General features: G+C 58.7%; 2 protein-coding genes and 1 long non-coding RNA gene across 11 annotated transcripts in view; 2 read left to right on the top strand and 1 right to left on the bottom strand.

Annotated features, from left to right (window-relative positions):
• Positions 1-5,468, top strand: part of KIAA0513 (KIAA0513 ortholog) — a 61,502-nt gene extending 56,034 nt beyond the window's left edge. For 5 of the 7 annotated variants that reach the window (XM_021093718.1, XM_021093719.1, XM_021093717.1 and 2 more), the window contains one exon: positions 615-3,500. In XM_021093718.1, the coding sequence (XP_020949377.1) occupies positions 615-664 (50 nt within the window). In that variant the 3' untranslated portion in view covers positions 665-3,500. Of the gene's footprint in view, positions 1-614 lie in introns of all 7 variants that reach the window. The other 2 variants (XM_005664311.3, XM_021093721.1) reach the window with 2 other exon arrangements.
• Positions 10,053-20,823, bottom strand: FAM92B (family with sequence similarity 92 member B). Of its 3 annotated transcripts, NM_001244334.1 has the most exons (9): positions 19,922-20,039; positions 17,345-17,579; positions 15,753-15,821; positions 15,572-15,673; positions 15,451-15,456; positions 14,828-14,932; positions 12,137-12,250; positions 10,812-10,910; positions 10,053-10,346 (listed from the first exon to the last, which is right to left on the bottom strand). In NM_001244334.1, exons 1-9 carry the CDS (start codon positions 19,939-19,941, stop codon positions 10,215-10,217), a joined length of 882 nt encoding a protein of 293 aa, NP_001231263.1. In that variant the 5' UTR covers positions 19,942-20,039; the 3' UTR covers positions 10,053-10,214. The 3 variants fall into 3 exon arrangements, with proteins under 3 accessions (NP_001231263.1, XP_020948979.1, XP_020948978.1); XM_021093320.1 differs by lacking the exons at positions 10,053-10,346; positions 10,812-10,910 and adding an exon at positions 19,510-19,633 and having other exon boundaries at positions 11,822-12,250; positions 19,922-20,823; XM_021093319.1 differs by lacking the exons at positions 10,053-10,346; positions 10,812-10,910 and having other exon boundaries at positions 11,822-12,250; positions 19,922-20,823.
• On the top strand, positions 12,161-23,611 carry LOC110260896. Its single transcript, XR_002344463.1, has 2 exons — positions 12,161-13,313; positions 23,229-23,611. It is a non-coding gene; the product is annotated as an uncharacterized LOC110260896 (long non-coding RNA).

Here is a 27,799-nt window from a genome sequence, read left to right as displayed (position 1 = left end):
CGGGGGTGTCTTGAGGTTGTTCTAGAACCTCTGGCTTGTGTAACAGAAGGGGGTGCGTTGCTGATGTCAGCTGCCCTAATCCACAGCTGGCCTTTGTGTGTCTTCTCACCTGTTACAAATAGTCTCGGTCCCCTAAAAATCCTTCCACTTAGACACGTATTTGGATAGACCCGTGTTGAAAAACAAAACTCTGCGCTGAGTTACAACGGGCTGCGGACAGGCGACCTCGGGAGGTGCCCCTGGACCGTCTCAAAGTGCTGTCCTCAGCCCTGCCCCCCAGCTGAGGGCGAGAACGCTGTCCTCCCTCCCCTGTGGCCCCTGAGTGGTCTCTGGGACCCACGCCCAGCCCCCTTGATATGGTCCATGTGCCCACAGCCGGCTCCGGGCCTGGGGGCTGCCCGCTGCCACATCCTATGAGGAGCTGCGTCGTGGTCCCAAGGAGCCCGCTTCCAGGAGACGGTGCCCGTCAGGCAGTGTGCTTGTGGCCAAGGGCACGCCTTCTGCAGGCCACACTCACCGTTCCCGGGAGGTCCTGCTTCGTCCTGCCCGGGAGGAGGAGGAGCCCTGTCTGTGTCACCGTCTCTTACACGAGACAACGTCGTTTTGTCTTGCAGAGCAGTACAAGCTGCTGAGCGACCACATCGAGCAGATGGCCGTTGAGTAGGGCGTGGGAGGTGGCCCGAGGCCCCCTAGGAGGCCTGCCCGGGCCCGCGGCTGGCTGTCACCCCACCCTGCATGACATCGGCAGCCCCCACAGCCGCTCCACGCCACCCTAGAACTAGCGGTTAAAGCACCTGGCCGCTTGTCCTCCCCGCCGCCCCTCAGCCTGCGTCTGCGCCCCACCCACGTGCCAAAGTGTCCCAGGGACTCTGCAGCTAAACTGAGGTGACTGTACCACCCCCGAGGGTCAGGCCTGTGACGCGGGACTGAGAAGTGGAAGAGGGCCGCCGGGTCCAGGATGGGCCCTGTGTCCGTCGTAGCCTCACGCAGGCCAGGGTGGGGCGCACGGGGGAAGCTGGGCGAGGGCGGCTGTGACCCAGCACGCGCCAGTGACACAGGCGGTCCTGGGGACCATCTGGAGCCCTCCCTGCAGGCAGGACGGGGTCACCCTTGCAGCCAGGGCTCCTGTCCCGTGGCAGCCGCTCAGGGCAGCGGGCCTCTGAGGGTCGGCCCATGGCCAGTGGGCTCTTTCCCAGCCCCCTCTCCATGCGGCAGGGCCTGCAGAGGAAGCTCGAGGAGGAGAGAGATCCCCCTGCCGTCGGGAGGGAGGCCCTGGGCCAGGACATGCTCCTGGTGGCAGAAGGCCTGGTCCCCGGTCCGGGGCCGAGTCAGAATGTGGGGCGTCCCTGGTCAGCTGTCCGCTTGCTCCCGCCTGGGGCTGTCTGTCCCGCAGGAAGCACAGAAGAGACGTTTTTTCAGTGGCCTCAAGACAGCTGCCCTTTCTAAACACGAGCAGCCCTGCTCCTCATCTCACGTGAGACAGAGGCGGCTGCGTCGCTGTGGCAGGTGGCCTGGCAGCGCCGCCCCTGGCAGCCACTGGGCGGGCCGGTCCGCGGGTGCTGGGAGCCTCGGCTGCCTTGGGGAGCGCGGCCCCAGCCCTGCGACCCTTTCCCGCCGACCCTGCAGTCCCCCCACCCACCCCGGGAACCGGGCTTTTCCCCTGGGTTTGTACCCACCCAGGCCCTGCAGCCTGACCAGAGCGCACAGCATGCTGGCTGTCCCCGTGTGAAGGCTGCAGTCAGCCTGGTGCCCCCACTCCCTCCTGCCACTCGCTGACCTTGAAATAGGCCCCTGGGCGCTGTCCTTCCGGCCCTGGCCCTGGGTCCTGGGTTCCCTCTCCTCCTCCGGCTGGCAGACATGTGACACACACACCTGATAGCCCGCCCTCCAGCCAGGGCTCCCAGGTGGTCCTCCCGGGGCCGCCTCCCTGGAACGTTCCAGAGAAGGCTGTGTGTTGATTGTGCTGTGGACTGTACATCTTGGCGATCATGAGAGAGGCGACAGGAAGCACGGCAGGACCCTGGTGTGCCGGTGTGAACTGTTCCACTAGGAGCGTGGGCTGGGGCTTCGTTGCTGTGTGTGCGTGTGTGTGCATGGTCACCCTCTCTGGCCGTTAAACACAGCGCAGCCGTGTCACTGGTTTGCCTGTCCTGGGCAAGGCAGGGTCACGCAGGCTGCCGCGTGCCCACCCCGGGTCGGGCCCCGCGATCACACGTGTCTCTACCAAGTGCATTTTAGAGACCTAACGTCCAGTTCACGCGTGTGCGGGGCAGGCCCCTCCACTGCCTCCTGCAGACAGTGTGGCCCCTCCTGAGACATTGGGGCATGACCCCTGGGGTGCCGTGCTCCCTCCCCCCAGTCAGGGCCATGCCCCGCGAGCACTGCGCCCAGGGCCCTCGCAGGGCTGGCCCCAGCTGTCCTCAGCTTCTGTGGTCATTTCTTAGAGGTTAGTTGGAATATGCATTAAGACTTCATTCTAAGGTGCCCCAAAGACTTCCCTTGCATATATAAGATTTGTGTATGGAAGTTTGATCCGGCCCGATTTCTGAAGGAGGAGTTCTGGGTCCTTCCATGGGGTGCTGGGGAGCGGGGCCGCCTTCTCCCCGGGGTGGGCGGGAGGGCGCGGGGCCCTGGAAGGAAACACAGCTTTGCCTTCTTTGGCCTTCTGCACGCACGGTAACTTCAGCGTGGTCTTGGGACTCTTTTTCCACATTGGCCTCCTGAAATGGCATTGAGAGTCGAAGCCAGTGGCGCTTTCCCTGGCCCTGTCCACCTCCATCCCGCTCCTAAGAGTGGAATGAGTCTGACCCCAGAGGTACCCCCGCTGCCCCGAGGGGATGCTGCCGAGTGACCGCCGTCGAGGTGGTTCACAGCTGCTCCGCCGTCTCCTCCCGGCACCGCCTGTGGCCGAGCGTTCCACCTCGCGGCGTCTGGCCAGCGTACCTGGAGGAGACGCAGCGCCCCTGGAGAAGCCGGCATCCTGCTTCGCTGAGGCCTCCTCGGTGACACCATCCTCCCTCCAGCCGCAGCGGACGACCCGGGGCGCTCTCAGGCCCCCGCGTGCCAGGTGTCTCTCCGCCATATGCACAGGGTACAGGGTGCTGGTGGCCCTTTCAAGACCGCCGGATGCAGGGCTGGAAGCCTCGGGTCACGTCCAGGAGGAGCGTCTCCAGCCCAGCAGGCTCGGCGTCCCGGCCCGGGAGCATCGATGGCTCTGTTAGCAGTGGCATTTTGGGCTTCCTGCTGCGGCGGCCCTTTGGGCTCAGAGCTGAGCGAGCCCACAGCGGGCAGTTCCCCCACGTGAAAAGCACGCTGCCTTGGAACCGGGATGGTGTTGCGACGTGGCTTTGTGGGTCTTCAGCCTTTGTACGGTTCTAGCGATATCGATAGACATGAAGGGGCCATGGCCCATTCAGATGTTCAACCAAAGGCGGGAGACCCCAGCTCTGCTGTTAGGAATTGTGTGTACGGTGGAGAATAGACCGTGATTTTCCCATTGCCAAAAAAAAAAAAAAAAAAAAAAAAAAAAAAGCAGGTCTGGGAGCTCCTAAGTTACCCGAGAGGAGGGCTAGGAAGGGGGTCCAGGGCCCGAGTTTTGTGGCCAGACGGAAGCCGGGGTGGGCAGGGTCCCGGGCAAGCCCCCGCTGGGTTCAGGACAAAGGCTGAGCCCGGGCATCGGACGTGCCCTCTGACCGCGCTCCTCCTCACTCGGGGCTGGAGCCCGTGGAGCCCGTGCTCGCCTCTCCCTGCCCGGTAGACGCTGGGTTCATGGCTGCAGAGAGAAGGCGGCAGCCTTTCCCGTGGGCTCTTGTGTGTGGGTTAATTTGTCACCCAGCGTGCCTGGTGGCCCAGCCCCCTGATGTGAGAAACACAGCATTCACACTACAAAGGGGTTTGTTAGGGGCTTGTTGAACCCGGGTGACCGTCCCCAGAAGTCAGGGCCACAGCTGCAAGCCAGACCTGGCTGGGCTTGACGGCTCCCTGATGGGCTGGCTTTTTGCTTAGGGAGGTTCTGTGTAGTTAGAGCAGCTTTGTTGCCAAATTACGCCCACTTGAGACAGCTGGGCAGCCAGAGGGCCCATCCTTTGCCATTTGCTGAAACAGTGGGGGGCTCGGCAAGCCAGGGGCAGGGGGGAGAAGGCGGGAGGGCGGCCAGGTGGGGGCCCACAGCTCCCCAGCCCCCGGATTCTGCTCGCTCCCCGCCCCCCGCCTATCAGTGCCCTTGAGCCACTGCTCCCGCGATGCGGCCCTCTCACCCCGTCTTCCTGTGAATCACTTACTCCTTTTCCATGATTCTTGAGAGCGAGTTTCTCTTAAAAAAGCTTTCAGCTGAGCTCCACCAGCACGGAGACTTGCATTGGCGAGAAGTGCCCCTAACCGGCTGGTGTGTGGTGTTCACACCTGGGTCGGAGCCAGGCCCCACTCCCAGTACCTCCTCATCACCGTGGGGCTGGGACTAGGCCTGCATAAGTTCTCTGGGTGGCAGAGGGGTGAAGCGTTCTCACCCAGGGGCACCAGCCTCGGCCACGGGCTCTCCTGGGGATGCTGTCCCTGAAGAGGGGAGCAAGCGCCTCGTGTGGCTGGCCGGCTGTGCCCCTGGGTGGCCTGGCGCTGGCCTGTGTCCCCAAGTCGGCCATCTGTCTGAGCTTGAGATGAGCAGAGGGCTTGGGAGGGGGCCCTCCGCTGGCTGTGTCCCCAGGATTCCAGGGAGGAGCGGGGAAACTGTCACCTCCTGCAGGACCTCCGTGCAGGTGGGGGCCACCCCAGCTCCTGGCTTCACCTGTAGGGTCGGACCAGGGCACTGTCGCCCGACGCCCTCCTGAGCTGCTCTGGGTGGGGAGAAGGGCGCTGAGCTGGGCGCAGGGTTCCTGCTGGTGAAGCCCCTCGGACCTGCGTCAGCCCTCGCCCTGGGCTGCGCCTGTTCCCCTCCCTGGTCCTGGATGGTGCGGTTGTGAAAATGAAAGGGGTGCACACGGGGGCTCCATCCCCGCCCAGGGCCCTGATCTGGGCCTGTGCTGGGGGCTGCCTTTCCCACGAAGAACGGACCAACCATTTGAACAGCAGGAAATGCTGGAAACTCAAGCAGCAGGCACCGCGCTTCAGACGGGTCCACATGGGACGGCTTCCTGGAACTTGGGGCTTCCGAGGGGTCTCCCACGTGCGTTCTCCGTTTCTCTCCCGCCCGTTGATCTGGGACCTGAACTCCCTGCTGCTGCACCCACAGGCCACTCGGCGGCCCAGAAGCTGGGGTCAGGGGTGCGGGTGTGTTTGGTGTACGGTTATGCAATTGTGTGTCCCGCGAGGTGATGTGCTACCAACTATTTTCAGATGGTGAATGTTTCAGGGGTGAAGACCTCAGAACAGGGCTAAGAGCCAAGCTGTTTTCCTGTGAAGAAAAAAAAACGTCTGTCTATCGCACCTCGTATCGTCAGAAGGTGGAAACTGAAATAAATGATCTTAAAAAAAGAGACGTCAGTCTGTGTAATTGTTGTTTTCACATATCCGTGAGTACTTTTTTTTATGGACTTTGCAGTCTTCTCAGTGACGGCAGCGGCATTTCAGGAGAAAACACCTTTTTCGGGTCAAAGAGATGTTTTCTTCACCTTGGCTCAGCAGCTGGTCTTGCGCAGGGTGTGTGTGTGATGGGAAAACTGGAAAGGGGCCCCCCCTGCTGGGCTGCTCCGCGGGGTCCCTGCACTTGCTGGGAGGCGGGGGTGGGAGGAGGGGGCTAGGGAACCAGAGGCCCAGGCTCCAGGATGCCTCCAAACCCTTCTAGCTGGCATCCGGGTCTCGCCTTTGCTCTGAGCCGCGGCTGCCCACCTCTTGCCTTTGGGGGAGCTGTAGGAGGAACCCGATTTGTGCTCCAGCCAGACCCAAACGGGCCCCTTTTACCAGCCCTCTCCAACGTGGTTTCACAGACGGGTTTCGTGAAATGCCGGGCTTTCCTTCTGTGATTGGAAGAGGTCAGTAGCCACGTGCACACTGTCCAGCCTCACCAGGTCTGGGGGAGCAGCAAAGGGCTTGGAAGGAGTGTCCTCGGTTCCCGGAGCGGCAGGTAGGATGGTCCCCAGGGTGCAGGTGCAGGCAGGTCCCCCAGCCCCACTCTGACTGCCTGAAATGAGCTGGGGTACGTGCCCCATCCCTTGGTGGGGGCGGACGCCCCCATCCCCAGTTCTCCCGCCCCGCCTGGAGGTCACAGCTCCCTCGTAGCCACGCATGGAAGCCTCTGAGCCTAGGCCTGACTTTTCCTCTGGTGCCAGGAGAGTCCCCGCGGCTGCAGGCCAAGGCTGGACCCAGAGGCAGCTCCAGGGGACAGGATAGGACCCCAAGGAGCAGGGCGGGGCAGCCCCGCACAGAGCCCAGGTCTGTTCGCCTCCTCTGACCGACCACAGGCCTTTTGCCCTGTTGTCCTTTGAACCTCAGTTGCTTCATCTGTAAAATGGCAATGAAAACCTCATCTCCCGAGACGGTTCCAACGTGCTTCTCACTCCAGTTTTCCACATGACATAAGCAAACCGGGGAGAGGCACCCGTAGGAAGCTTCCCACCCTTTAAAAAGAAAGAGAGTTCCCATCGTGGCACAGTGGTTGACGAATCCGACAAGGAACCATGAGGTTGCGGGTTCGATCCCTGACCTCACTCGGTGGGTGAAGGATCCGGCGTTGCAGGGAGCTGTGGTATAAGTCACAGATGCAGCTTGACTTATGTGGTTGTGGTGTAGGCCGGCGGCTACAGCTCCAATTAGACCCCTAGCCTGGGACCTCCCCCATGTGCCATGGGTACAGCCCTAGAAAAGACAAAAAATAAAATAGACAAAGACGAAGAAGCAAACTCTTGTCTGCAGATTTTATAGGAATACATTGAAAATGTATTCTTCAGAATTCACAGCAACAAATAGAAATGTTAACCCTTCCCCGTTCAGAGGGTGTTTCTTTGTACATTGTAGCCTTTCTCCTTGACGTGTATTGACGTTTGAAACTGCCCTGGGGCACCGTGATCACACAGTGCTTCACCTCTTATATTCGTGCCATGCGCCTCCGCCTGCCGCCGCCTCCAGGGCTCCAGGGTGAGACACACCCCCAGCCCCGCGAGAAACATCCCCTCTCGCCCCGCATTTGGAAGAAGCCTCTCCCTGACCAAGTCCCTCTTTCATGGCAGAGGAGGCGACGCAGGTGCCTGCTTTCCCCCCAAACTCAGACACCTGCGCACATGGCTCTAGGGAGCCGTCTGCCTCCATGCGTAAGACCCGGAAAACAGGAGACCCCAAAACTTAGGCTCCTTCCACCCCTGCCCCCCGCACCGCACCGCCTGCCTCCTGGGCCCCAAAGAGAGGAGCGAGGGAGCGTGTCCCCACTCCAGGCGGCCACCCGCAGAGAGAGCCCGGACGCTCTTGGCCTGAGTCCACCCCTGGGGTTGGGGCGCCTTGGTCTCCAGGCACTGAGGCCAGAGGAGGGGGGAGAGGCCCTTGATGCTGTCACCTTGCACGGAATGAGCCCTTTCTATGAGCCAGGTGCCACCAGGCGCCAGGACCACAAGGTGAAGACCAAAGTCGTTTTCCCTCGGAAAATAGTGGTATGGAAACACAGCTGAGGTGACAAAATTGTACATGTCTGTGTGTGTGTGTGTGTGTGCATGGGCCCACATATATACTTAGTATAAAGGTATGAGAAAATAGTGTAAAATGTGATGCGATGTACTATGTAGTACAATACATGGCGTCTTATTATATAGGAACTAGAGAATGTTCCAGCTACTGTTGGAGTGTCCTTCCCGGTTGAATCAGGGTGGGCTTCCTGGAGGAGGTGTGTGGGCGCTGGATTGGGGGTAATAAACACCACTCTGGTCAGGACATTCGTCTTGCAATGATCCCTTGAGGAAGGTTTGAGGGCTTTTTAAGTTTTATTTTTTATTGATGTACAGTTCGTTTACAATGGTTTAGTTGCTGGACTATGGCAAAGTGATTCAATGCTACATTGACTTTCCATTATGGTTTCTCATAGGACCTTGACTGTGGTTCCCTCTGCATTCACTGTATAGGTCCCGACTGCGAGGCAGTGGGACCTTGCAGTTGATTTTATTCACAGTCCTGGGCATCTGAAAATCCCAAACCCCTCATTTGTCCCTCATCCCGTTTCGCCCTTGGTAACCACAGTTTGTTTTGGGTGTCTGTGAGTCTGTGTCTGTTTTGTTAATAGGCTCATTTACATCCTTTTAAAATTCCTTATGTCAGTGATACCACATGGGATTCCTCTCTCTCTCTCTGACTTCACTTCGCCCGAGAATCTCTAGGTCCCTCCGTGCTTCTGTACATGGCATGATTTCGTTTGTTTTTCTGGCTGAGGAATAGTCCCTCGTGTCTGTGTACCCCGTCTTCTTTATGCCTCCCTCTGTCCACGGACCCTCAGGTGGCTTCCTTGTCTTGGCTGCTGTGACTTGTGCTGCTGTGAACACTGGGGTGCATGCGTCTTTTTGAATTAGGCTTTTCTCCTGGTGTGTGCCCGGGGGTGGGAGTGCAGGATCACACAGCAACTGTTTTTAGTGTTTGGAGGAACCTCCATACTCGTCTCCTGAGTGGCTGCACCAACGTGCACCCCCACTGGCAGTGTGGGGGCTCCCTTTTCTCCACACCCACGAAGAAGGTCTTGTTTCCCGCTGTGCTGATGCAGAAATCGTGGTACCCCAAGTGGGGAATCAAATTAGGGGCCAGTTGGCTCCAGAGCGGAGGGTGCACCCACCAGGCCAGCTCGAGAGGCTGCAGAAAGGACCCTTCCCAATTTAGGTCTTCGGGAAGCAGCGGGAGGTGTGCCGGGGACCACGTGACCCAGAGCTCAGCTGCCCCCGACACTGTCGGGAATTTGCACACCCAGGGCGCCCAGGCAGGCAGCCAGCCGAGCCTGTGCACCCCACCCCTCCTTCCACTTTGGAGGTGTCCCTGTGTTTTGAGTAAATTGCGTTTCCCCTAAAAGTTCATGCCTCGAAGTTCTGACTCCCAGGAGCTCAGAATGTGAGCTTCTTGGGAAATAGCGTCCGGGTGGATATATTTAGGGCGGGTGGGGTGGACCCCAGTCCAGCGTGATCAGCGTCCTTGTACAAAGAGGAAATCTGGACACAGATACACACAGGAAGACGCCACATGAGGGTGAAGGTGAGATCAGAGTGATGGTTTTACAAGCCAAGGAGCCCCTGGCACTGCCTGGGCACGCCCAGAGAGCCTCCCCGCAGAGCCCGGAAGGAGCCTGCCTGCCAGCGCCCTGATGTCGGCCTCCAGGCCTCCAGCCTGAGGGAGAATAGATTTCTGGGGTTAGAAGCCCCCATGAGGCGTGTTTATTGGGGCAGCCCTGGAAGACGAGTCACCTGTAACCCATAAGGACCCTGGGAACCTTCCAGGACAGACCCCAGGGTCCACCGCCTGCCTCTTGTTTGTAGAAAAACTAGCCTCCTAGGCCTTCCCCGATTCCAAAGAATAAATTTCATCAGAGGGATGAGAAAGTGCAGAAAAAAATGAAAAGCAGCCCAGGAAGACAAAACATTAATAGTTCAGCCATTCAACAAAGTCAGGGACTCTTAGTTCTTCCTCAAGGGCTGTAGACAATCTCCTGAGCCTTGGCCTGGGAGCTGTTTTGCAGAAGCTGAAGCCCCACCAGGTGGAAGAAGTTAACTGCGTGCTGCCCACCAGCACGGAGACCCCGGACCGGACCGGCGAGAACCAGAAGGTGGATGATGCTGACGCCCAGTGACCTCACCACCAGCCAATCCGAAGAGCGTCCACGAGCTGCTCACGCAGCCCACGGGGCCCAACTCCACCCCCTACCCTGCGCTGTCTTTAAAAGCCTGTCCCTGAAAGCCATGGGATGTTTGGGTCTTTTGAGCACTAGCTGTGTGGACCCCTTGCCTGGCGCCTGCAGGAAACGCTACGTGTGCCTTCATTACGACCTGGTGTCAGGAGATGGGCGAGTGCACCCCCGCCTGGTCCAGTGACACCCTGAGCTCTCACCCTTCACACGGGTGTAGACACCCAGAGCCCCGGTGGGAAGGCAGGAAGCGAGACCCAGCTCGAGTCGGGGAGATGCCCCCACGTTTATTGAGCGCCGGCTGGACACCTGGATCCCCAGAGCAGCCCAGGAGGTGAGTGATGCGACCGCTGTCGTACAGATGGGGACACCGAGGCTCAGAGGACACGTGACTTGCACACAGCAGCGTCCTGAGCGTCCAGCGTCAGCCCCCTACACGAGTTATTGACGGAGCCCCCGTCCCCTGAAAGTCCTCCACGGGCCCCTCCTCCTCCTCGGCCGAGTCCTCCTCACTCACCGCTTCTTTTCTCTGGCTCCGTATGGTGCTCTGAGCACTCTAAATAATAATAATAATAATAATAGTGAGAATATCGCAGCAACAACAGCAGGTGTCACAGTGATGGCGACAGGCATTGTTCTCCAAGTGCCTCACGTAGGTTTGTTCGCCTAATACCAAGACTTTGAGGGGTTACTTTCATCAGCCCCTCTTTGCAGGTGAGGCCTCTAGGACCCAGAGAGGTTAAGGAAATTTCCCAGGGTCACACAGCTTAGGAGCAGTGGGTTTGGACCCGGGCAGTCTGGCTGGGGATGATACTTCTTCCGCAGCCTTTGGAGAGAATGATTCAGGAAGCGGGGGACCCCTTCAGCCCCTGCGTGGTAGATGGTGGTCCCCGAGTCCGCGTCAGGCGGGTCCAGGTCAGACCCTCCTGCCCCCCCAAGCAGCAGCTCATCTCGGATCCGAGTTCTCTGCTGGCCTCTGGTCACGTCACCTTGTCACGGGTGTCCCACCCCCAGTGCTCACCTGGGCCAGAGACCACGGGACCGCTGGGGAGGCGGTGGTATTTGTGAGCGGCCGAGCGTTGTAACGTCCATAAACTCCTTGCATCTTGGCTCTAAAATCCTGCCAGGAGGGTTACAGAGACCGGGGTGTAAGCACGGAGGAAGGGCCCGGGAGGGGAAGGCAGCTGCCAGGCCCCACCCGCTCCAGGTCCCCTGGAGCCTCCTGTTCCTTGTTGCATATGATCGACAGCAGCCCGGTGAACTGGCCTTAGCATCCCATTTTACAGACAGGAAAACCGAGGCCCAGAGAGGCCAGTTAACTCATCCATGGTCACACAGCATGATTAGTGATCCCACCCCTGGTCCCCCAGCAAAGTAGAGGTGAGTGAATGTCCCAGAGCCCAGCCAGGCGTTCCCCAACCCCTCGTGGTGGTTTAAAGATCACCCACAGATTCCTTGACGCTTTTCCCAGCAGGAGCGGGCCTCTAACTCTCCTCCCCTGACTGTGGCCTTCCTGACGCCCTTGTACGGAACGGGATGTGGCAGGCACGATGCTTAGTTCTCCTGACGTTACGTCGCAGAAGGTGACACGGGGTCCGCCTGGCTCTGTCTCTGATACTCGCTTCTGGACCAGCCGCCGTGCCCCCGAGGAGAGGCCGTGGGCAGTTACTCGGGCGGCAGACCCCAGCCCGGACCAGACAGGGTGGGCCTCAGGGGTACGGCTCATGTCCAGGCCCCCGGCTCAGAAGGACGCTGCCGTCTCCACCGCTTCACGTGGAGCAAAGGGCCCGGGGCTTCGTTGTGCCCGGAATCTGCGAGTCACGTGGCCTGTCCTGAACCCCGACGGACGACAGCCAGCATCTCCCACCCATGAGCCAGGAGCACGGCCCTGGCCACGGATTGGCTGGAAGGTCCCGGCGAGGACGGCCCAGCCGAAGCCCCCACCCCCGGAACCGCGGAAGATGAGCGTGGCAGGTGATCACGTGTTGTACCTCTGACCCCTCGAGGCTTGGCCAGCCTGTCGTAGGTAACAGCTAATTCTAGACCTTAATCACCTCAGGTGAGGGCCAGGAGCACTTCGCCTCCGCCCCAAGGACAGCGAAGCATCAGCCTGGAGGTGCTTTTGCTGTTGCCCTTGACCCCCCGGTGGGCGAGGCGCGCTTGCTGTTCCAGAGCCAAGTTCCCCACCTGCCTGGCGCCCGGGACATGCGTTGGGAACCAAGCATCACCGTGAGCCTCCAGGAGCGGAGAAATGGCAAGATGTTGCCACCCAACGCTGCTTCTCTCGAGGCGGAAGCAGCCTCCAGTGGAGCCCTGCACCCCCAGAGGGAAGACGGGGGGACCCACCTCCAGGTCTCTCTCCAGGTCGTAGCGCTCCAGGGTCTGGAAGGTGCTGGAATACACCTCCACGGCTTTGGCGTGGAACACCATCTCGATGGTCACAAAGTCCGAAAAAATTTTCTAGGGGGAGAGAAGCCTGGGTCACATATGCGACACGGTCAGAGGGACTGTCCTGGGGTCACCTTGGACGCGGACAGGATGGGGGCAGGAGCTTAGCGGTCCTTGCGGCGAGGCCGAGCGTGGGATTCTGAGATGGTGTCTCATGTTCATTTTTGTTGGGACACATAATGCCTTCCCCTGGTTCAAAAGCCGCCCGGCACAAGGATGGTTCCAGAAACGTGTAAGGCCTTGTGGACTTTCTCAGCTCGGTCAGCCTGGGCTCAGCCATTCAGCCTTTGCGTCTCTCGTTCTGAGGACAGGTATTTGCAGGTGGGTGGCTACGAAGCTTTAGCCTCTGACACCCACGGGCTAGAAGTGGGTCTTGTGGGAGAAGGAGAGGGGGCTGCTGGTAGACCCTACTTGGCCCGGAGGCCCCTCAACCTGATGAACCAGTGTGTCAAAACATTATTAGTGATAAAGAGCTTGGCTCATCTTGGTCAGATGGTTCGGCTTGGCTCAATAAGCTCTCACAGAGCTTCTACTACGTGTCTGGCTCCAGTGGGGGCGCCTACTGTGTGCAAGGCCTAGCACAAGCTCCTACTATGTGTCAGACCTGAGTGGAGACTCCTACAGTGTGTCAAGTCCAGCATTGGCTCCTATTGTGGGTCAGACCCCAGAGGGACTTGCACTGTGTGCTGGGCCTGGCGCAAGCTCCTACTGTGTGCTGGGCCTAGCACAAGCTGCCACGGTGTGGGAGACCCGACAGGACAGAGGCTTGGAGTTGGGGGAGGAGCTTGCAGTTTGGAAACACACCTCTTCACATCATATGGGAAGCACCTGGAGAAGCAGCTAAGCCGGCCTGGCAGAAGAAAGGGGAGGGGAGGCCCCCGGCTGGGATGGAAGCCTTACCTCCCGCCTGCCTGCTCCCTCCTGCCCCGGGAGCCAGTGCTGGTGGTCCCCGCTGGGAATCTAGAGACCTCATCCTGCTGTTTACTAGCTTGATGGAAATGCAGACCCGCTGGCCCAGGCGGGCCCGTCCCCTGCGTTTTAAGAAGCCCCCGGGAGATTTCCGATGCCCACTCAGGTAGGCGAACCCTGCATGAAGGCAGGACTTACATTCTTTTATAGGCGCCCGAGTTATTTTATGATCGTTTCCCTCGAATGGTGACCTCAAACCAGCACAGCGGTAATCATTACTTCGACCTCTGGTTTTTAATCTCTTCTAAACTCTGGGGGTTTGGATAAGTGTCTCTTTGTGAGTTTAATCCCCAAATGGTAAAAGATGCCCCTTTGGAACTGTGTGCTTCTGTTGGCCCCCGACCGTGGAGAATCTTGTGTGCTGTGTCGACACCCCAGGAGCCCTGCTTTCAGGCCTCGTAAACATGAGGTGTTTAATAATGGTCTGCTGGTGGTTTTAGGTTCTGCCTGCAACATGGCATTCACTCGCTCATTTATTCTTCATTCATTGTCCTCGTATTTACTGAGAATCTGCTGAGTGCCAGGCCCGGGTGCCCAGGACCCAGGAGGGGACAAGGCAGGCATGCATGTGGCGCTGACATGCAGTGTGGGAGGCAGGTGTGGGACAGTCACCCCACCTCCCTGCTCTCCTTGCACCCTGGAGTCTGCCCGATGTGTCTTTGTCTCCCTCAAGGGTGTCAGCTCTGGGAGGACAGGGCTTTGCTTTGCTGGCTGCGGTGTCCCCAGCCTCAGGCATAGCGCTCAGGCATAGCGCCCAGCCTGTAGTAGGTGTGGATTCAACATTTGTTCGATTCACCCCCCCCGGGGCGGGGGTAATTGCCCCCAGAGGGAGGAGAGGCTGTTAACCGTTGGTCGGACCAGGTCTGGGGGTCCGGGCAAAGTTTCCTGTAGGCTGAGGAGGTGGGAGCTCGGTGGACAGCAGAGGTCACAGCCTGTGCAAAGGCCCTGAGGTCGGAAAGGCCTTGATGCCCTTGGGCTTGCAGTGATATGTCCAAGGGCCGGGCTGGGGCTTCCAGAGGCTCAGGGAGGGTTTCAGCCTCTGTCCTTGGATCGAGGGAAGCACAGGGGCCATTAAACCTGGGAGGGACAAATCAGAGCTGCCTTCTGTGAGACTGCGACTTGGAGAGTGGACAAGCCGGGGCGCCAAGATGGGTGCGGGGGCCTCTGTGACCATCTTGGGGGGAAGACCCCAACTCCCTGAAGCCTGTTGTATGAGCTGGGGCTCCAGGTGTGGCGTGGGGGTCTGGGCTTTGTGCGAGGGGCTTCGTGGAGGAGAGAAGGCAGGCAGGGCGAGTCCCGTGGGTCCCGCGTGGAGAGGAGGGGACCGAGGGACAGGCTGCCGAGCAGGCCCGGCGGGCGGGCAGCTGGGCCGGCTGTGAGAGGGCAGGGCGGCCAAGGGTGTCTTCCGGGCAGGACAGCTGTGCAGGACAGCTGCCCAGAGCAGCCGGCCTCTTGCCCCCGCCCCGTGGTCAGGATGAAGCCAGGATTAACTGTCCTGGGAGCCGCGAGGGCACAAGCTCGCACGCAGGCACACACACACACACACACACACACGCACATGTCAGCACACACACACACGAGGCAGCCTGGCGTGCTTCTCCCCAGGGCCGACACCCCTACCTGTAGGTCCTTCAGCTTCTGCTTCTGGAAGGTATCAATTGTCTCCTCCAGCTGGTGGGTGGTGCGGTTGGCATCCACCGAGGCCCTCTGCACGCTGGTCTCCGCCTGGCCCAGAGGGAGGAGGTGTCATGGGGGCTCCCTTCTAGACCGTTCTCTGCCCCTGCAGCCCCCCTGCGCCCTGGGCACCTCATGGAAGGAACGGCTGGCCAGGCCCCGGGGACAGGGCCCGCCTCAGTCTGTAGGGCCAACTCCACGCCAGGCCGGGATGTGAAGAAGCTGGGCTTTCACAGCCAGACCCCCCGGAGCTGGGCTGGGTCTGCCCTTGGCTCCCTGTGTGACCTTGGGCGAGTCACCTTTCTCGGCCTCATCTACAAGTTCCCGCCTCCTGAATGAGCTCTGAGAAGGTAATGGGCCGCGGAGGGAGCAACAGGCTGCCTGGCTGAGTCGCCTCACGGATGGGACAGGACCCAGGTCTGCCGAGCCCCAGGCGACCCCCTCCAATCTTGCATCCTGAGCGCGGGCCCTGCCGCACCTGCTCAGGTAAAGCTCACCTGGCCGTTGCGTGAGGCCGTTCCTTACCTGCGTGCGAGCCCGCCCTCCCCACTCCGACACGTGACGCTCACCTGGGACTGAGAAAGGTGCTGTTAAGGACCCAGGTTCACCAGCAGCCCCCGGGGTGGCCCCCAAAGCCCCCACCCAGAGGGCGCAGGGGTGCGTGGCCCTGAGCAGCTGCAGGAAGGATACGAGGGTCGGTCTGTCGGAAGGGGACTTCTGCCTCAGCTTCTCCAGTCTCTCCAGCTGTTTGATCTCGTTGTTCCGGACGCGTTTGCATTTCTTGATCTCCGCCTAAGGAAGGAGGAGGGCGGTTTCCTGGGGTCCCAGCCCCACCCCCGGCCCCCCTCCCCACTGCTGTGCCCTCACTCACCCGGGTCTGCTTTATCTGCGCCCCATAGAGCTTCAGAGGGTCAATAACCTTCCTCTCCAGCCTTTCAACCTGGGGGAGCACGAACACACAGAGTCAGAGCCAGGGGTGCCAGGAGGCCGCGTGGCCCCTGGCCTGCATTTATAGAGCACCGTTTGCATCCCTGGAGCTGCACAGTGGCCTCTCCCCCCACTTTGGCCTGTGAGCGCCCATCTGGGCTCAGGCCTCTGTCTCCCTCAGGCTGTGGTAACATGTTTCAATTCCTGGCCCGGAAAATGGGTAAAATGACAGTCGCTGCCCAGGGTTTTGTGGCAACTTGATGCGACCCAATGCCGTTTCGTCTCTTGCAACTGCCTTAAGGTCCTATTGGGGAGGCTGATAGACCCGCCTGGAACACCCGGACTGGCACAGGATTCAGAGCGGACTCTGACCCCCAGGGACACCTCGAGGTTGGCGAGGGGGACACCTCATGCCCCTGGGTCAGTGCCCACGTGCCAGGCCTAATGCTGGACACTCAGATAAACAGTATCAGTAATGGTAACAGCGGTCACAGTTAAGGGCAGTGTGGGAGTTCCCTGGTGGCCTGGTGGCTAAGACCCAGCGTTGTCACTGCTGTGGTACAGTTTGATACCTGGCCAGGGGACTTGGGTGTGCCAGGCATGGCCTAAATAAAATAAAACTAGTGTGAATTAAGCTCTTTCCCTGTGGGTGTCACACTAGAGCCGGCACAGGAGTCCCCCAAGGGCCCCTTAAACCCCAGGTCATCAGGCCCCGCCCCAGAGGTTCTGACCCTGTGAGTTCAGGGTGCGGCTGAGAATCTGCATTTCTCACAAGGTCCTCGGTAAGGCTGCTGCCTGGAGGACAGGGGTCCCTGAAAGTCTGGCTTCCCAGATGGGCCAGGGAGCTGGAGTTCCCACCCGGCCCCTTCATCATGGCTCTTGTAAATGCAGAACTAGGAAAAGTAATAATAATTTTCCCAGGCGCCGAAAGGGAAAGGGAGCGCTCCCCGGCCCTTCTCCGTACAGCGCTTCCTTCAGAGAACCAGCGATTGTACATCCGCCCGGTCGAGAGGGCTGTAAACCTTTTAAAAGCTAAAGAAGCCTCTGGTTGGTTTTACCACCAGAAAAGGCCAATCTCCTCTTTGAACTGTAAACGTGGAGGGGACGGGGTCTGCCAGGGCTTTGCCTGGCACCGGGCCCCAAGCTCTTCCTACCCGCCGGTGGGAGAGAGAGGGGCACAGCTCGTGTTCTTTGGATAAAGTCGGTGAGACAGCGCAGGTGGCTGCCCATCTGGCAGGTGGAATTAGGAGGTGCTGGGTGACACAGGGCGCCGTCCCCTCCCCTGAGGGAGGTCGCCTCCTCCCTCTAGTGACGGGGGTGCGGTTTTTTGGTCTGCGTCACTCATCTGATTGCCTGCGTCGGGCGGTGCCTTCTGGTTTCCGCCTTTCCTACCACTGCAAAGACAGTTTTCCCGCTGAGCCACAACGGGAACTCCTGGAGCTTTTATTTTTAACTCATGTCTTGGACGGCAGACCCCGCGGGGCGGCTCTGCCCCTCAGGTCCCCCCGGGCAGGGTCCTCGGGGCCCCCTGCTCACCTCGGCCTGCCGGTAGTCCTGCACTCTGGCCAGGTCCTCGGCGAGGCTCCGCAGCGTGGCCCGCATCTCCGGGTGCTCCGTGTTGGCAAAGTCGACGAGCTGTCTGACCAGCTGGTCGGCCTTGTCCCGCAGCCGGGCCGTCTTGCGGGTGTAGGCGGCCAGCAGCGAGCAGAGCTGGCCGAAGTGCTTCTCGGCCTGGGTCACCGTGTCCTCCATCACCCTCACCTGGCTGTCCCTGCGGAGGCGGGGGCCTGAGGGGCCGCCCTGGGCAGAGGGTGCAGGGGCCACCCACCATGGCCCTCCTGTGTCCTGGTCCCCAGGAGGACACCCCGGGTGAGCCCATCAGGGCAGGTGCAGGGTGTCCGCGGGGTCCCAGGGCTGGTCCGTGGTCGGGCACATATGCAAACATAGGTTTGGCTCCCGACCTGTCCTTTCCCCCCTGGGGACCATTTAATGGGGCTTTATGCCCCCGGCAGAGCGGGGCTTTATCCCAACCATCCCAGCTGCAGTGAAATCCCCTCTGAAACCCCCCAGTGCTAGCCTTCCCAGAGCTGCTGAAACTCTCTCCCGTCTCGACATCATAAAGCTTCTTTTTTAAATTAATAAGCTTGGAGTTCCTGTTGTGGCTCATTGGGTTAAGAACCCAACATAGTGTGCATGAGGATGTGGGTTCGATCCCTGGCCCTGCTCAGTGGGTCAGGGATCCAGCATTGCTGTGAGCTGTGGTGTAGGTTGCAGATGCGCCTTGGATCCCGTGTGGCTGTGGGTGTGGTATAGGCCGGCAGCTGTAGCTCTGATTTGACCCCTAGCCTGGGAACCTCCACGTGCCGTGGGTGTGGCCCTACAAATAAATAAATTAATTAGCTTTCTGGGGGAGAGGGGAAACCAGTTTTAAGATTACAGGAGAACTGGAGTTCCCGTTGTGGCTCAGTGGTTCATGAATCCGACTAGGAACCATGAGGATGTGGGTTCGATCCCTGGCCTCGCCCAGTGGGTTAAGGATCTGGCGTTGCCGTGAACTGTGGTGTGGGTCACAGATGCGCTTGGATCCTGTGTGGCTGTGCCTGTGGTGTAGGCCGGCAGCTGTAGCTCCGACTGGACCCCTAGCCTGGGAACCTCCATATGCCTTGGGTGCGGACCTAGAAAAGACAGAAAGACGAAGAAAAGATAAAAAAAAAAAGATTATGGGAGACCTGAGTGGACAGGGCAGAGGTCCCAGGCACCCTCACCAGTCCCAGGATTTCTCTCCGTGAACAGCGATGTGCCCGCGGCACCTTCTTATTAACCCAAGGCCCTCCTCTCCAGCCTGCGGGCTGCTTGGGGTTGTACCCGAGGGGTTTTGACGCAAGCCCGGTGCCCTGTCTGCAGCACCACAGCATCACGGAGAAGTGTCCCTGCCCTGAGGACCCCGTGCTCCGCCGGCTGGTCCCTCCTCCCTCCGCAGCCCCAAACCTTTGGTTTGCATGCCTCCCCCCCCCCACCGTTTATCCATCGCTTTATCCGCACACCACACCGTTTATCGCTTCCAGTCATCCCCATTTGTCTCACCCTCTGCATCTCTGGGGGGGCGTGGGTGTGGGGCGTGGGGGGATGGAACCTTCTCGATGCAGCTCCATGGCTGCAAGCCCCTGGCCCTCGCAGGTGTTCCATGAAGAAGAGCAGAGGAAGGAGGGACCTGCTGGGTGGTCTTCCCGAGGCAGCAAAGGGGTAGTGCCTGGGGCTCTGCCATCCCGCCCCTGGCACCCTCTCCTCGCCCCTCCTCCCAGGTCCTCGCTGCCTCAGCCTCCCTCTGTTCAACCAAACTCCGCCGACCCCCGACCCCCATGGGCATCTCTAACCACATCTCTAAGGCGGAGCTGGGAGTGGGGCTTTTTGTCCTCCCGACAAACCCCCACAGGCGTGGCCCTGCCCAGTTTGCAGCGCACACACGCCATGGGAACTGCCAGCACGTTCAACAGAGGCCAGAGAGGTGGAGTGTCTTGCTCCAGGCACACAGCTGGCCACAGCCTCAGTCCCTCCAGGTGGGGTCCCAGGCCCCTCAGTCAGAATCACCTGCAGCACAAGTTTAACCTGCAGACTCCCAGCCCCCACGCCAGCCTCGTGAACCAGATTCCCTGTGAGGGCGGCCAGGGGTCGGGAGGGCTGCCTTGGGAAGGAAGCATTACCAGCGGGTTCAGAGGCACCCTGGGTCTGCGACCCCCAGAGGAGACAGGCTTGGAAACAAGTAGGATCAGGCTGCCAGCAGTGGGGTCGGGGACGATTCCGCAGAAGGGGTGGTGCCTGGTGGGGCTTTGAGGCATGAAGAGGGGTTCTTAGGTAGAGCCGAGCAGGGGAAGTTGGGGAGAACTCTGACTGGGACTTCCCCAGGGCTGTGGGTAGCAGGGCTGCAGAAGCAGAGGCCCGATTCTGGAAGCCTCCGGGGTCCTGAGCCCTGTCTGCCCTCGACCTTCAGGGGCGGAGTGGGTGGGAGAACCCTCCCACCCCCCCACCACCCCCCCAGCATCTGTCTTAGTGCATCTGGCCTCGAAAACCCAGCCTCCCTCTCCCTCCCAGCCCGGGCCAGCACAGGCCACTCACCTGGAGAGGACAGTGCTCATTGTGGCTGGAGGCGGAGCTGTCGTGGGGAGTAGAGACAGGGCCCCAGGGATCCGGCGAGCCTGGGAGAAGTCCCCCAGGGCCGGGCACAGCTGCTTGATCCTGGCTCAAGGGACGCCGCCACCTGGTTGCCTGGCACCGTGGCCACCCACAGTCACCCTGGGAGGAGCCTCAGCTGGTCGCCCGGGCAACCTCTCCTGGGCCCAGCCTCCCGGAGCAGGTTAGGAGGCTTCACCAGGCCGCACTGGCCCTGGTGGGGTCCCGGAGAGGCCACCACTCTCCCTGTGAGGACGGTGGCTCTCGTGGACCTGGCAGTGTTGGGGTCCCCAGGAGAATGCAGGGACTGGATTTAGGGCTGCTCGTCTGGGGCTCAGCCCGGGGTCCTGCCGTCTGTGTGGGTCCTGAGGCTGAGAGCCCTCCTCCCACGAGAAGGCCACCAGGCTTCCCCCAGGCTCCTAGGGGACAGAGCAAGTGCAGGGTCATCTCCAGGCCTTGTCACTGAAGGGAGGCGACAGGACCCCAGCCCCCAGGGACAGCTGAAACATTTTTCTCATCATTTTATTGGTCTTTTCTCCCTTATGATAAAAACCAACAAAACACAAAAAGAAAACATAGCGACACCCCCCCACACCCCGTACTCAGTACATTTGCTGACTGTACGATGTGTGCCATTCAGCGCAGCGGCCTTTTCCCTAAAGAAATGTGAACTGAGCCACCGCAACAATGAGAGACTGGCTGGGAAGAGGGGGCGTCGAAAGCCGTGCTGGGAACGGTCGCCCTGGGGGAACCCACTCCCCAAGTCTGGTCATTTTTTGTGTGTGTCGAGGTGGCCTCATGAAGAGTGGTTTGTTGGGTTTTTTTCTTCAGTGTATCTGAAAGAGAGGAATTTATTATTTTTGTTTGTTTGTTTTTGTTTTGTTTTGTTTTCGTCTTTTTGCTATTTCTTTGGGCCACTCCCTTGGCATATGGAGGTTCCCAGGCTAGGGGTCCAATCGGAGCTGTAGCCCCCTGCCTACGCCAGAGCCACAGCAACGCGGGATCCGAGCCCGAGCAAGGGCAGGGACCGAACCCGCAACCTCATGGTTCCTAGTCGGATTCGTTAACCACTGCGCCATGACGGGAACTCCCAGAGGAATTTATTTATTTCTATTGACATCTGGCTGGTTGACAGTGTTATTTTCTGGAGTCCAGCAAAGGGATTCCGTTACACACACAGACGTCTTTTTTTCAGTTTCTTTTCCATTTTAGGTTTTTACAAGATCGAGTTGAATAGAGTTCCCTGTGCTAGGCACTAGGACTTTATTTATCTATTTTACGTGTAATAGTTTGTGTCTGCTAATCCCAAACTCCTAATCTCCTCGCACCCTTCCCCTTCGATAACCATAAGTTTGTTTTCTATGCCTGTGAGTCTGTTTCTGTTTTGTAAATATGTTCATTTACATCATATTTTAGATTGTACAGATAAATGATGTATGATATTGTCTTTCTCTGACATTTCATTTGGTACGATAATCTCTAGGTCCATCCATGTTGCTGCAAATGACAAGATTTCATTCTTTTTTAGGGCTGAGTAGTATTCCGTTGTATATGTAACTGCATTTTCTCTGTCCACTCATCTACTGATGGACACTTAGGTTGCTTCCAGGTCTTGGCTGTTGTAAATAGTGCTTCTATGAACATCGAGGTGCATGTATCTTTTCAAATCATAGTTTTGTCTGGAGTGGGATTGCGAGATCACACGGCAACTCTATTTTTAGTGTTTTGAGGACCGTCCACACCGTTTTCCATAACAGCTGCACCAATTTATGTTCTCACCAACAGGGTTGGGAGGGCTGCTTTTTCTCCAGACCTCGAAAGCAAAGACTTGAGAGTCAGCTAAACATGGGTTCAAATCCCAGCCCCCAGCCCTGCTGTGTGACCTTAGGCAAGTCACCTGACCCCTCTGAGGGGCAGGCTTCTCCCCCGTACAGTGGGCTTGGGGTCCTCTCTCTTTGCCTTCTTGTTCAGGGAAATAAGCCCCGGGTGGGAGGAGAAGGGACAGGGCAGGACAGCTCCCAGTGGGATTCCTGGCCTGTGGGTTCACGTGGTGACGGCTGCGCGGTGGCTGGTCCTATGCTGGTTCCCTGCCCCCTCCCCATCTCTGTGTGGTCCCTTTGCTACTCGGACTCCAGCTGTGCCTTTGCAGGAGCCCAGGGCTCCCCATGGGCCCGGAGCCGTGCATAGGCCACATGGCGGCACTGCCAGACCCTTGTTGCCCCCCAGGTCACTGTGCAGGGCTCCCCGAGATGCTTGCACTCATGCACTCTTCACACTCTCAGAAACCAGAACAGGCTTTTTCTTACCGAAGGGTGTGTGTGTGTGTGTGTGTGTGTGTGTTGTAAGTGGGCACTGGAAACGAGCAGGACGACAGAATTTGAGACGTGACATTTCACTTTCAAATGTAGCCTTTTCAGGGAGCCAACCGCGAAGGGCAGATTTCTGTGTCAATTCGGCAGGGCAGAACCAGTCAGCTCATCCACACCGATCCCCAGGGTGCTGGAAGGGCGTTTGGTAGATGCGGTGAGCCTCGCGTTCAGTTGTCTCTAAGTAAAGGCGCTGAGCCTCAGTCGTGGTCAGGGGGGACCCTTCACCCCGTCCCTGGAAGATCCTGAGAGCAAAACTGTTTCCTGGTGATGAGGAAATTCTGCCCCACGCCACAGCATCCGCTCCTGCCTGAGTTGCCAGCCCACCCTCTGGATTTCCGACTTGGTCCTCTGTCTTCTAGGCCAGGAGAGGCTGCAAAGCGGGTTCAGGAAAGTGGGGTCCGTGTTACAGGCAATGACCACCAGAGGGCAGCAGAGACCCCCGAATGGAGAAGTCCCGCGGGGAGGGCAGGCTGGGCTGCGTGACCCCAGGAAACACAGTAGAGGAGGCAGGAGCCTTGGCGCAGGATGGGAGAAGGAGCGGCGCGTTGGAGAGAAAGGCCAGTGGGTCATTCGTAAACCTTACGAACTTTAAAAAATGGAACCCGCCTTCTGGTGGGGCCACACAGCGACATCTTGCGGCCAGAGAGAGAAACGCCAAGAGGCTGGGGAGAGGGAGATGCAGGGGCTGGGGGGGTGGGGGTTCAGGGGCTGGCGGGGGAGAAGGCTGCCCCTCCCTCTGCCTCTCCCACCCCAAACCCCTTTACCGCCCTTGGCTGCAGGGCCAAGCAGGTCTGTGTCGAGAAATACGGCACAAACCCTATGCACCCCCGATCCTGCCGCCGCGTTTAGAGCCTGTGGCTCACACTGTATTTTTGCTGAAGCAGGTGAGAGCACATCCTGACCCTTTGCTCCAGATCATGTGCGTGTTCAAAGAGCAAGGACCTTCTCCCTCAAGACCTCCTGTGACCATCACACCCAGGAGACGACCGTGACGGCGGGGCTGGCATCCAGTCTTCCCTCGTTGTCACCAGTCCCCAGCTGTGCCAGCAAAGTCACCAATGGCTGGCCTTTCCGCTGACTCAGGGCTCCGTGCAATTCCTGCTGAGTCTGTTTCCCACCTTGAGGTGGGAGCTGCGCCCAAGCCCGTCTCCTTCAGGAGACCGCCTTTCTTTCCATCGGACACCTTTTATTTTGAAATAATTTCCATTGTACGGAAAGAATGCAAGAACCTCCTCACCCAAAGTCTCCAGTTGTTAAACGTTTTACCAAATTGGCCCCGTCCTTCTCTCTCTGTATTTTCTGAACCACTTGAGAGCACGTTGCAAGCCTGATGCCCTTTCCCCAGATGCTTGGTGTGTTTCCTAAAAGCAGCAGAGGCCTCTCACACAGCCTCAGCCCAATATTGGAACCAGAAGGCTCACACGGGCTCATTCTATGATAAATGTCCTTCCATTATCTGATCTACAGGCTTTCTTCAGATTTCACACTTGTCCCCGTCATGTCATTGCAAGCAAACGGATCATTTGCTTCTGCTCCAGGGTCCAGTCCAGGGTCCCCCGCTGTCTGTAGCTGGCACAATTCTGACATTTTTGTGGACGGGGGTGTGGGGGGAGTTGCTTCAGGGAACATTGGGTGGGAGGTAGGTCTCATATTCTGGTGGGGGGACTTGGGGGACCTCGGAGGCCGTCCTGCCCCAGTTTATGACACTGTCTTCCCGAGCCGGCTCTGTTCCCTCCACCATGTCCCATGTGACGTCACTGCCAGCCCTTGCCACCTGCCCCGTCACAGAGCCCGGTGGGCCCAGGGTCCGGGCTCGGTCATCCTCTGTCCCCCGCAGGTGTTCGCTGCGTGTTTCCTCCGCCCCCACCCTGGGCCGCTGCTGAGGACGCATCCCCCCTACCCCCGGCAGCCGGGCCCCCTGCCTCATGGAGCTTGTGCCCAGGGGCCGAGTCCAGGCTCCTTCCTCCCGCCGGGACCCCAGGCCAGGCCAGGTCTCCTGTGAGCCTCAGTGTCCTCATCTGTGAAGTGGGCACAGTAGTCCTTCCCACTCATGGAGAGGGTGACATCGGGGAGGAATCGAGATGGTGCCTGGGGCCGACCCTCAGTGTCTGGCCTCAGGAACCCCAGCAGGGTGGGGGTGGTGGCCCTGCCACCCCACGAGGGGTCTGACCACGCAGGGCCCGGGGAGCTCCGCCCTCCCAGGTCCAAGTACATTTTTAGTGCAGCTCCAGATTGAATGAGCGTTTTTTTCGCAGCCACATCACACCGAGCTGACATTTCACAGGCTTCACGAAGCCAGCAGGCGGGTACATGAACTCGGAAAGGGGGGCTCGGGCAGAGCTGCTGCAGACCCACCATCGGCAATGATTTTCAGCCCTGCGGGGCCGGCATATCTTCGGATGCTGAGAGGCCCTCAGCTGGGTCCCGGCCCCAGGAAAGGGCCCCGACCTAGATGGAGCCAGGGGAGCAGGGGGCATCAGGCTGGCCAGGAGGGGTGTGGCTGGCGGGGGTGAAGGGGCAGGTCCCCCCACCTGCCAGGCCTTGAATTGGCAAAGGGCCAAGCAGGGGACCGTGTTCTCTGTGTGGGCAGCCTCCGGCGGGGGGGGGGGGTCTCGTCCTGCTCACCCCTCTCCTCTGCCCACCACGCCCCTCTATTCTGCTCCTGCTCTGACTCCCAACCTTGAAACGAGATGACACCTGTGCGCCATCTTCAGTCATCACATTTGTGGTCATTTGGTCACAGCGACCCCGGGAAGCTCCCCTTGAATTTAAAGCCCGACCATTCATCCGCTCCCTGGGGCTGGCCCCGGAGGGGACAGAGGTAGTGGGGACCCCGGGGGCCGGAGGGCTCACGAGGGTGGCCTGCGTCTGCTCCCCTGGACTCCAGGGCGTTACGTGAAATGACAGCCGTAACAGTATCCAAACAGTGTCAAGGTCACGACGCCTGTTGATGTCACTGCTTACCAGTCTCGCTCGCCCGATTCCCATCCTTAGGGCCAAGTTCAAAATGCCTCCTCTGCCTGGCATCTTCTCTCTGACCCCGGATGGCCCTCTGTGTGCCGGGTCCGAGTACATGGTTTAACCACCTCCGGTGACAGTGAATTTGCTAAGACTTATGGGCTCTTCCTCTGCACCAGGCGCTGGGCTGAGTGTTTTACACACACACACACGCTTGTGCACACCCGCACCCACGCAGATATATGTCAGCAGTTGTTCTGCACAATAATCGTCAGTCTCATCACAGAGCTTCCCCGAGCCTCTCCGCCACAGCCCCTCCGCAAAGGACGGCAACCCCCTCTGCAGCCACAAGGTGGCGCATGACTGAGAAATACTCTCGGCCGCAAAGCACAGGAAACCCCAAATAATTGTGGCTCTAGGAAGATGGATTTATTTCATTTTCTATTTTTCTATTATGGTTGATTGACATTGTTCTGTCACTTTTTTTGCTGTACAGCAGAGTGACCCCGTCACACACACACACATCCATTCTTTTTCTCAAATCATCCTCCATCATGTTCCATCACAAGGGACAGGATAGAGTTCCCTGGGCTATGCAGCAGGATCTCACTGCTTCTCCACTCCTAAGGCCATAGTTTGCATCTCCTAACCCCAGACTCCCAGTCCATCTCACTCCCTCCCCCTCTCCCTCGGCAACCCCAGGTCTGTTCTCCAGGCCCATGAGTTTGTTTCTTTTCTGCGGAAAGGTTCATTTGTGCCGTATGTTAGATTCCAGATATAAGTGATAGCATATGGTATTTGTCTTTGTCTTTCTTACTTCACTTAATATGAGAGTCTCTGGTTTCATCCATATTGCTGCAAATGGCCTTATTTTGTTCTTTCTTATGCCTGAGTAGTATTCCATTGTGTACATGCACTGCATCTTCTTAATCCATTCATCTGTTGATGGACATTTAGGTTGTTTCCATGTCTTGGCTATTGTGAATAGTGCTGCAGTGAACATAGGGGTGCATGTATCTTTTTCAAGAAGATGGAAATTTATGTCTCACTGTGGGAGGCTCTACAATGTCAGGGCCCAGGTTTCTCCTATTTTGTTCTCGTTATTCCTAGAGTCGCCTCCTCATGCTCCAGAATGGCTGCTGGATCTCCACCCATCACATCTACCATCCAGTCAGCACAAAGAAGGGAGGGGCAAAGAAGGGTGTGTGCCTTGCTTTCCTTAGGGGGTACGCATCACTCTGTGCTCACATCCCGCTGACCAGAACCTAGTCACACAGCCACACCTAGTTGCAAGGAAGCTAGGAAATGTGAAATGTAGTCTAGGTGGCAGGGCCCCCTTCTGACTGGGCCCATGGCCACAAACTCCCCATGACTCGGTCTGCACACACGGCCTCTAAAGTCCCAGCTTTGAGGGGCATGATATAGATTCTCCCAGTCTTTCCCGACGTGGGGAACTTGGCAAACACCCCACCCTGGGGTCCTACGACTCGGGGCTCATGTGCTGAGCAAGCACCAGGGACAGGCCTGATGTCCCATCTTTCTCCAGGCCAGTGCTGGCCACGGGCTGGAGATCACATTTGCGGCCTGCCTCGCTGCCTGCCTGCAGTCTTGACCAAGCAATTAGCAAGGGCTCTCAGATTTCTTCAAATGAGCAGAAGAAAAGAAAGAACCAAAACCAAAATATGTTTCCCTTGGAAAACCCAGAGGTGATTTCGAAACCCGGTGATGCAGGAAGCTGGGAAGGGGGTGGATGGTTGCCCTCTGGGCCCACCAGAGCGGAAAACCCAGGAGCACTGCTAGGAGAGGGCCCCGGGGGACGGTGAGGGGGAGCTGAGGAAGCGCTCTCAGGAGTCGAGGGGTCGAGTCTGACCTTGGCCACTGGATGCTGTGTGACCTTGGGCGGGTCACTGCCCCTGTCTGAATCTCAGGTTCTTATCTGTACAGTGAGAGGGTGGGACCAAGGGTCCTCCCATCTCTGCTGCCCTGGGGGTCAGCTTCACATCCCAGAACACCCCGCATGCTGACCCTCTGTCGCTTTCGGATGATCTGAGAGCCCTCGTCAGCTTGGCGCTGCCCGGGGCTCCTGGGAGCCCAGCCCCCACCGCCAGGCGAAGGGGCCTCTCTCCTCTCTTCTTTCTCATCTGCTGGACTCCTGGCAGCACAAATGTTTCCCGAACAGGAAAGCCTTGTTCCCTCCTAGGCAAAGAGGAGACAATTTAGGAGCAATTAGCAGCTCCCCAGGAGAAGACGCAGAGCAAAGGATGGTGGGAAAAGAAAATCCCTGTGATATGCCTTATTCGTACTTTTTTTTTTACAAAGCCCCCCCCCATTATAGAAAATCCAGAAACATGGGTAGAAAATACAGAAGGAAAAGCTGGTAACCCACAACCAGAAAGACCCATTAGCTGCGTTGGGGTACGTTTCCTCACAAGCTCTTTGGCAAATGATTTATATGATTTCATCATTTCTATATACCACAGGCATGCCCATGTTGTTT

The sequence above is a fragment of the Sus scrofa genome, chromosome 6, assembly GCF_000003025.6.
Source record: "Sus scrofa isolate TJ Tabasco breed Duroc chromosome 6, Sscrofa11.1, whole genome shotgun sequence".
NCBI classification, from domain to species: domain Eukaryota; kingdom Metazoa; phylum Chordata; class Mammalia; order Artiodactyla; family Suidae; genus Sus; species Sus scrofa.
The sequence above is the reverse complement of the archived record's forward strand: the minus strand, read 5'-3'. Positions and strand labels throughout refer to the sequence as shown.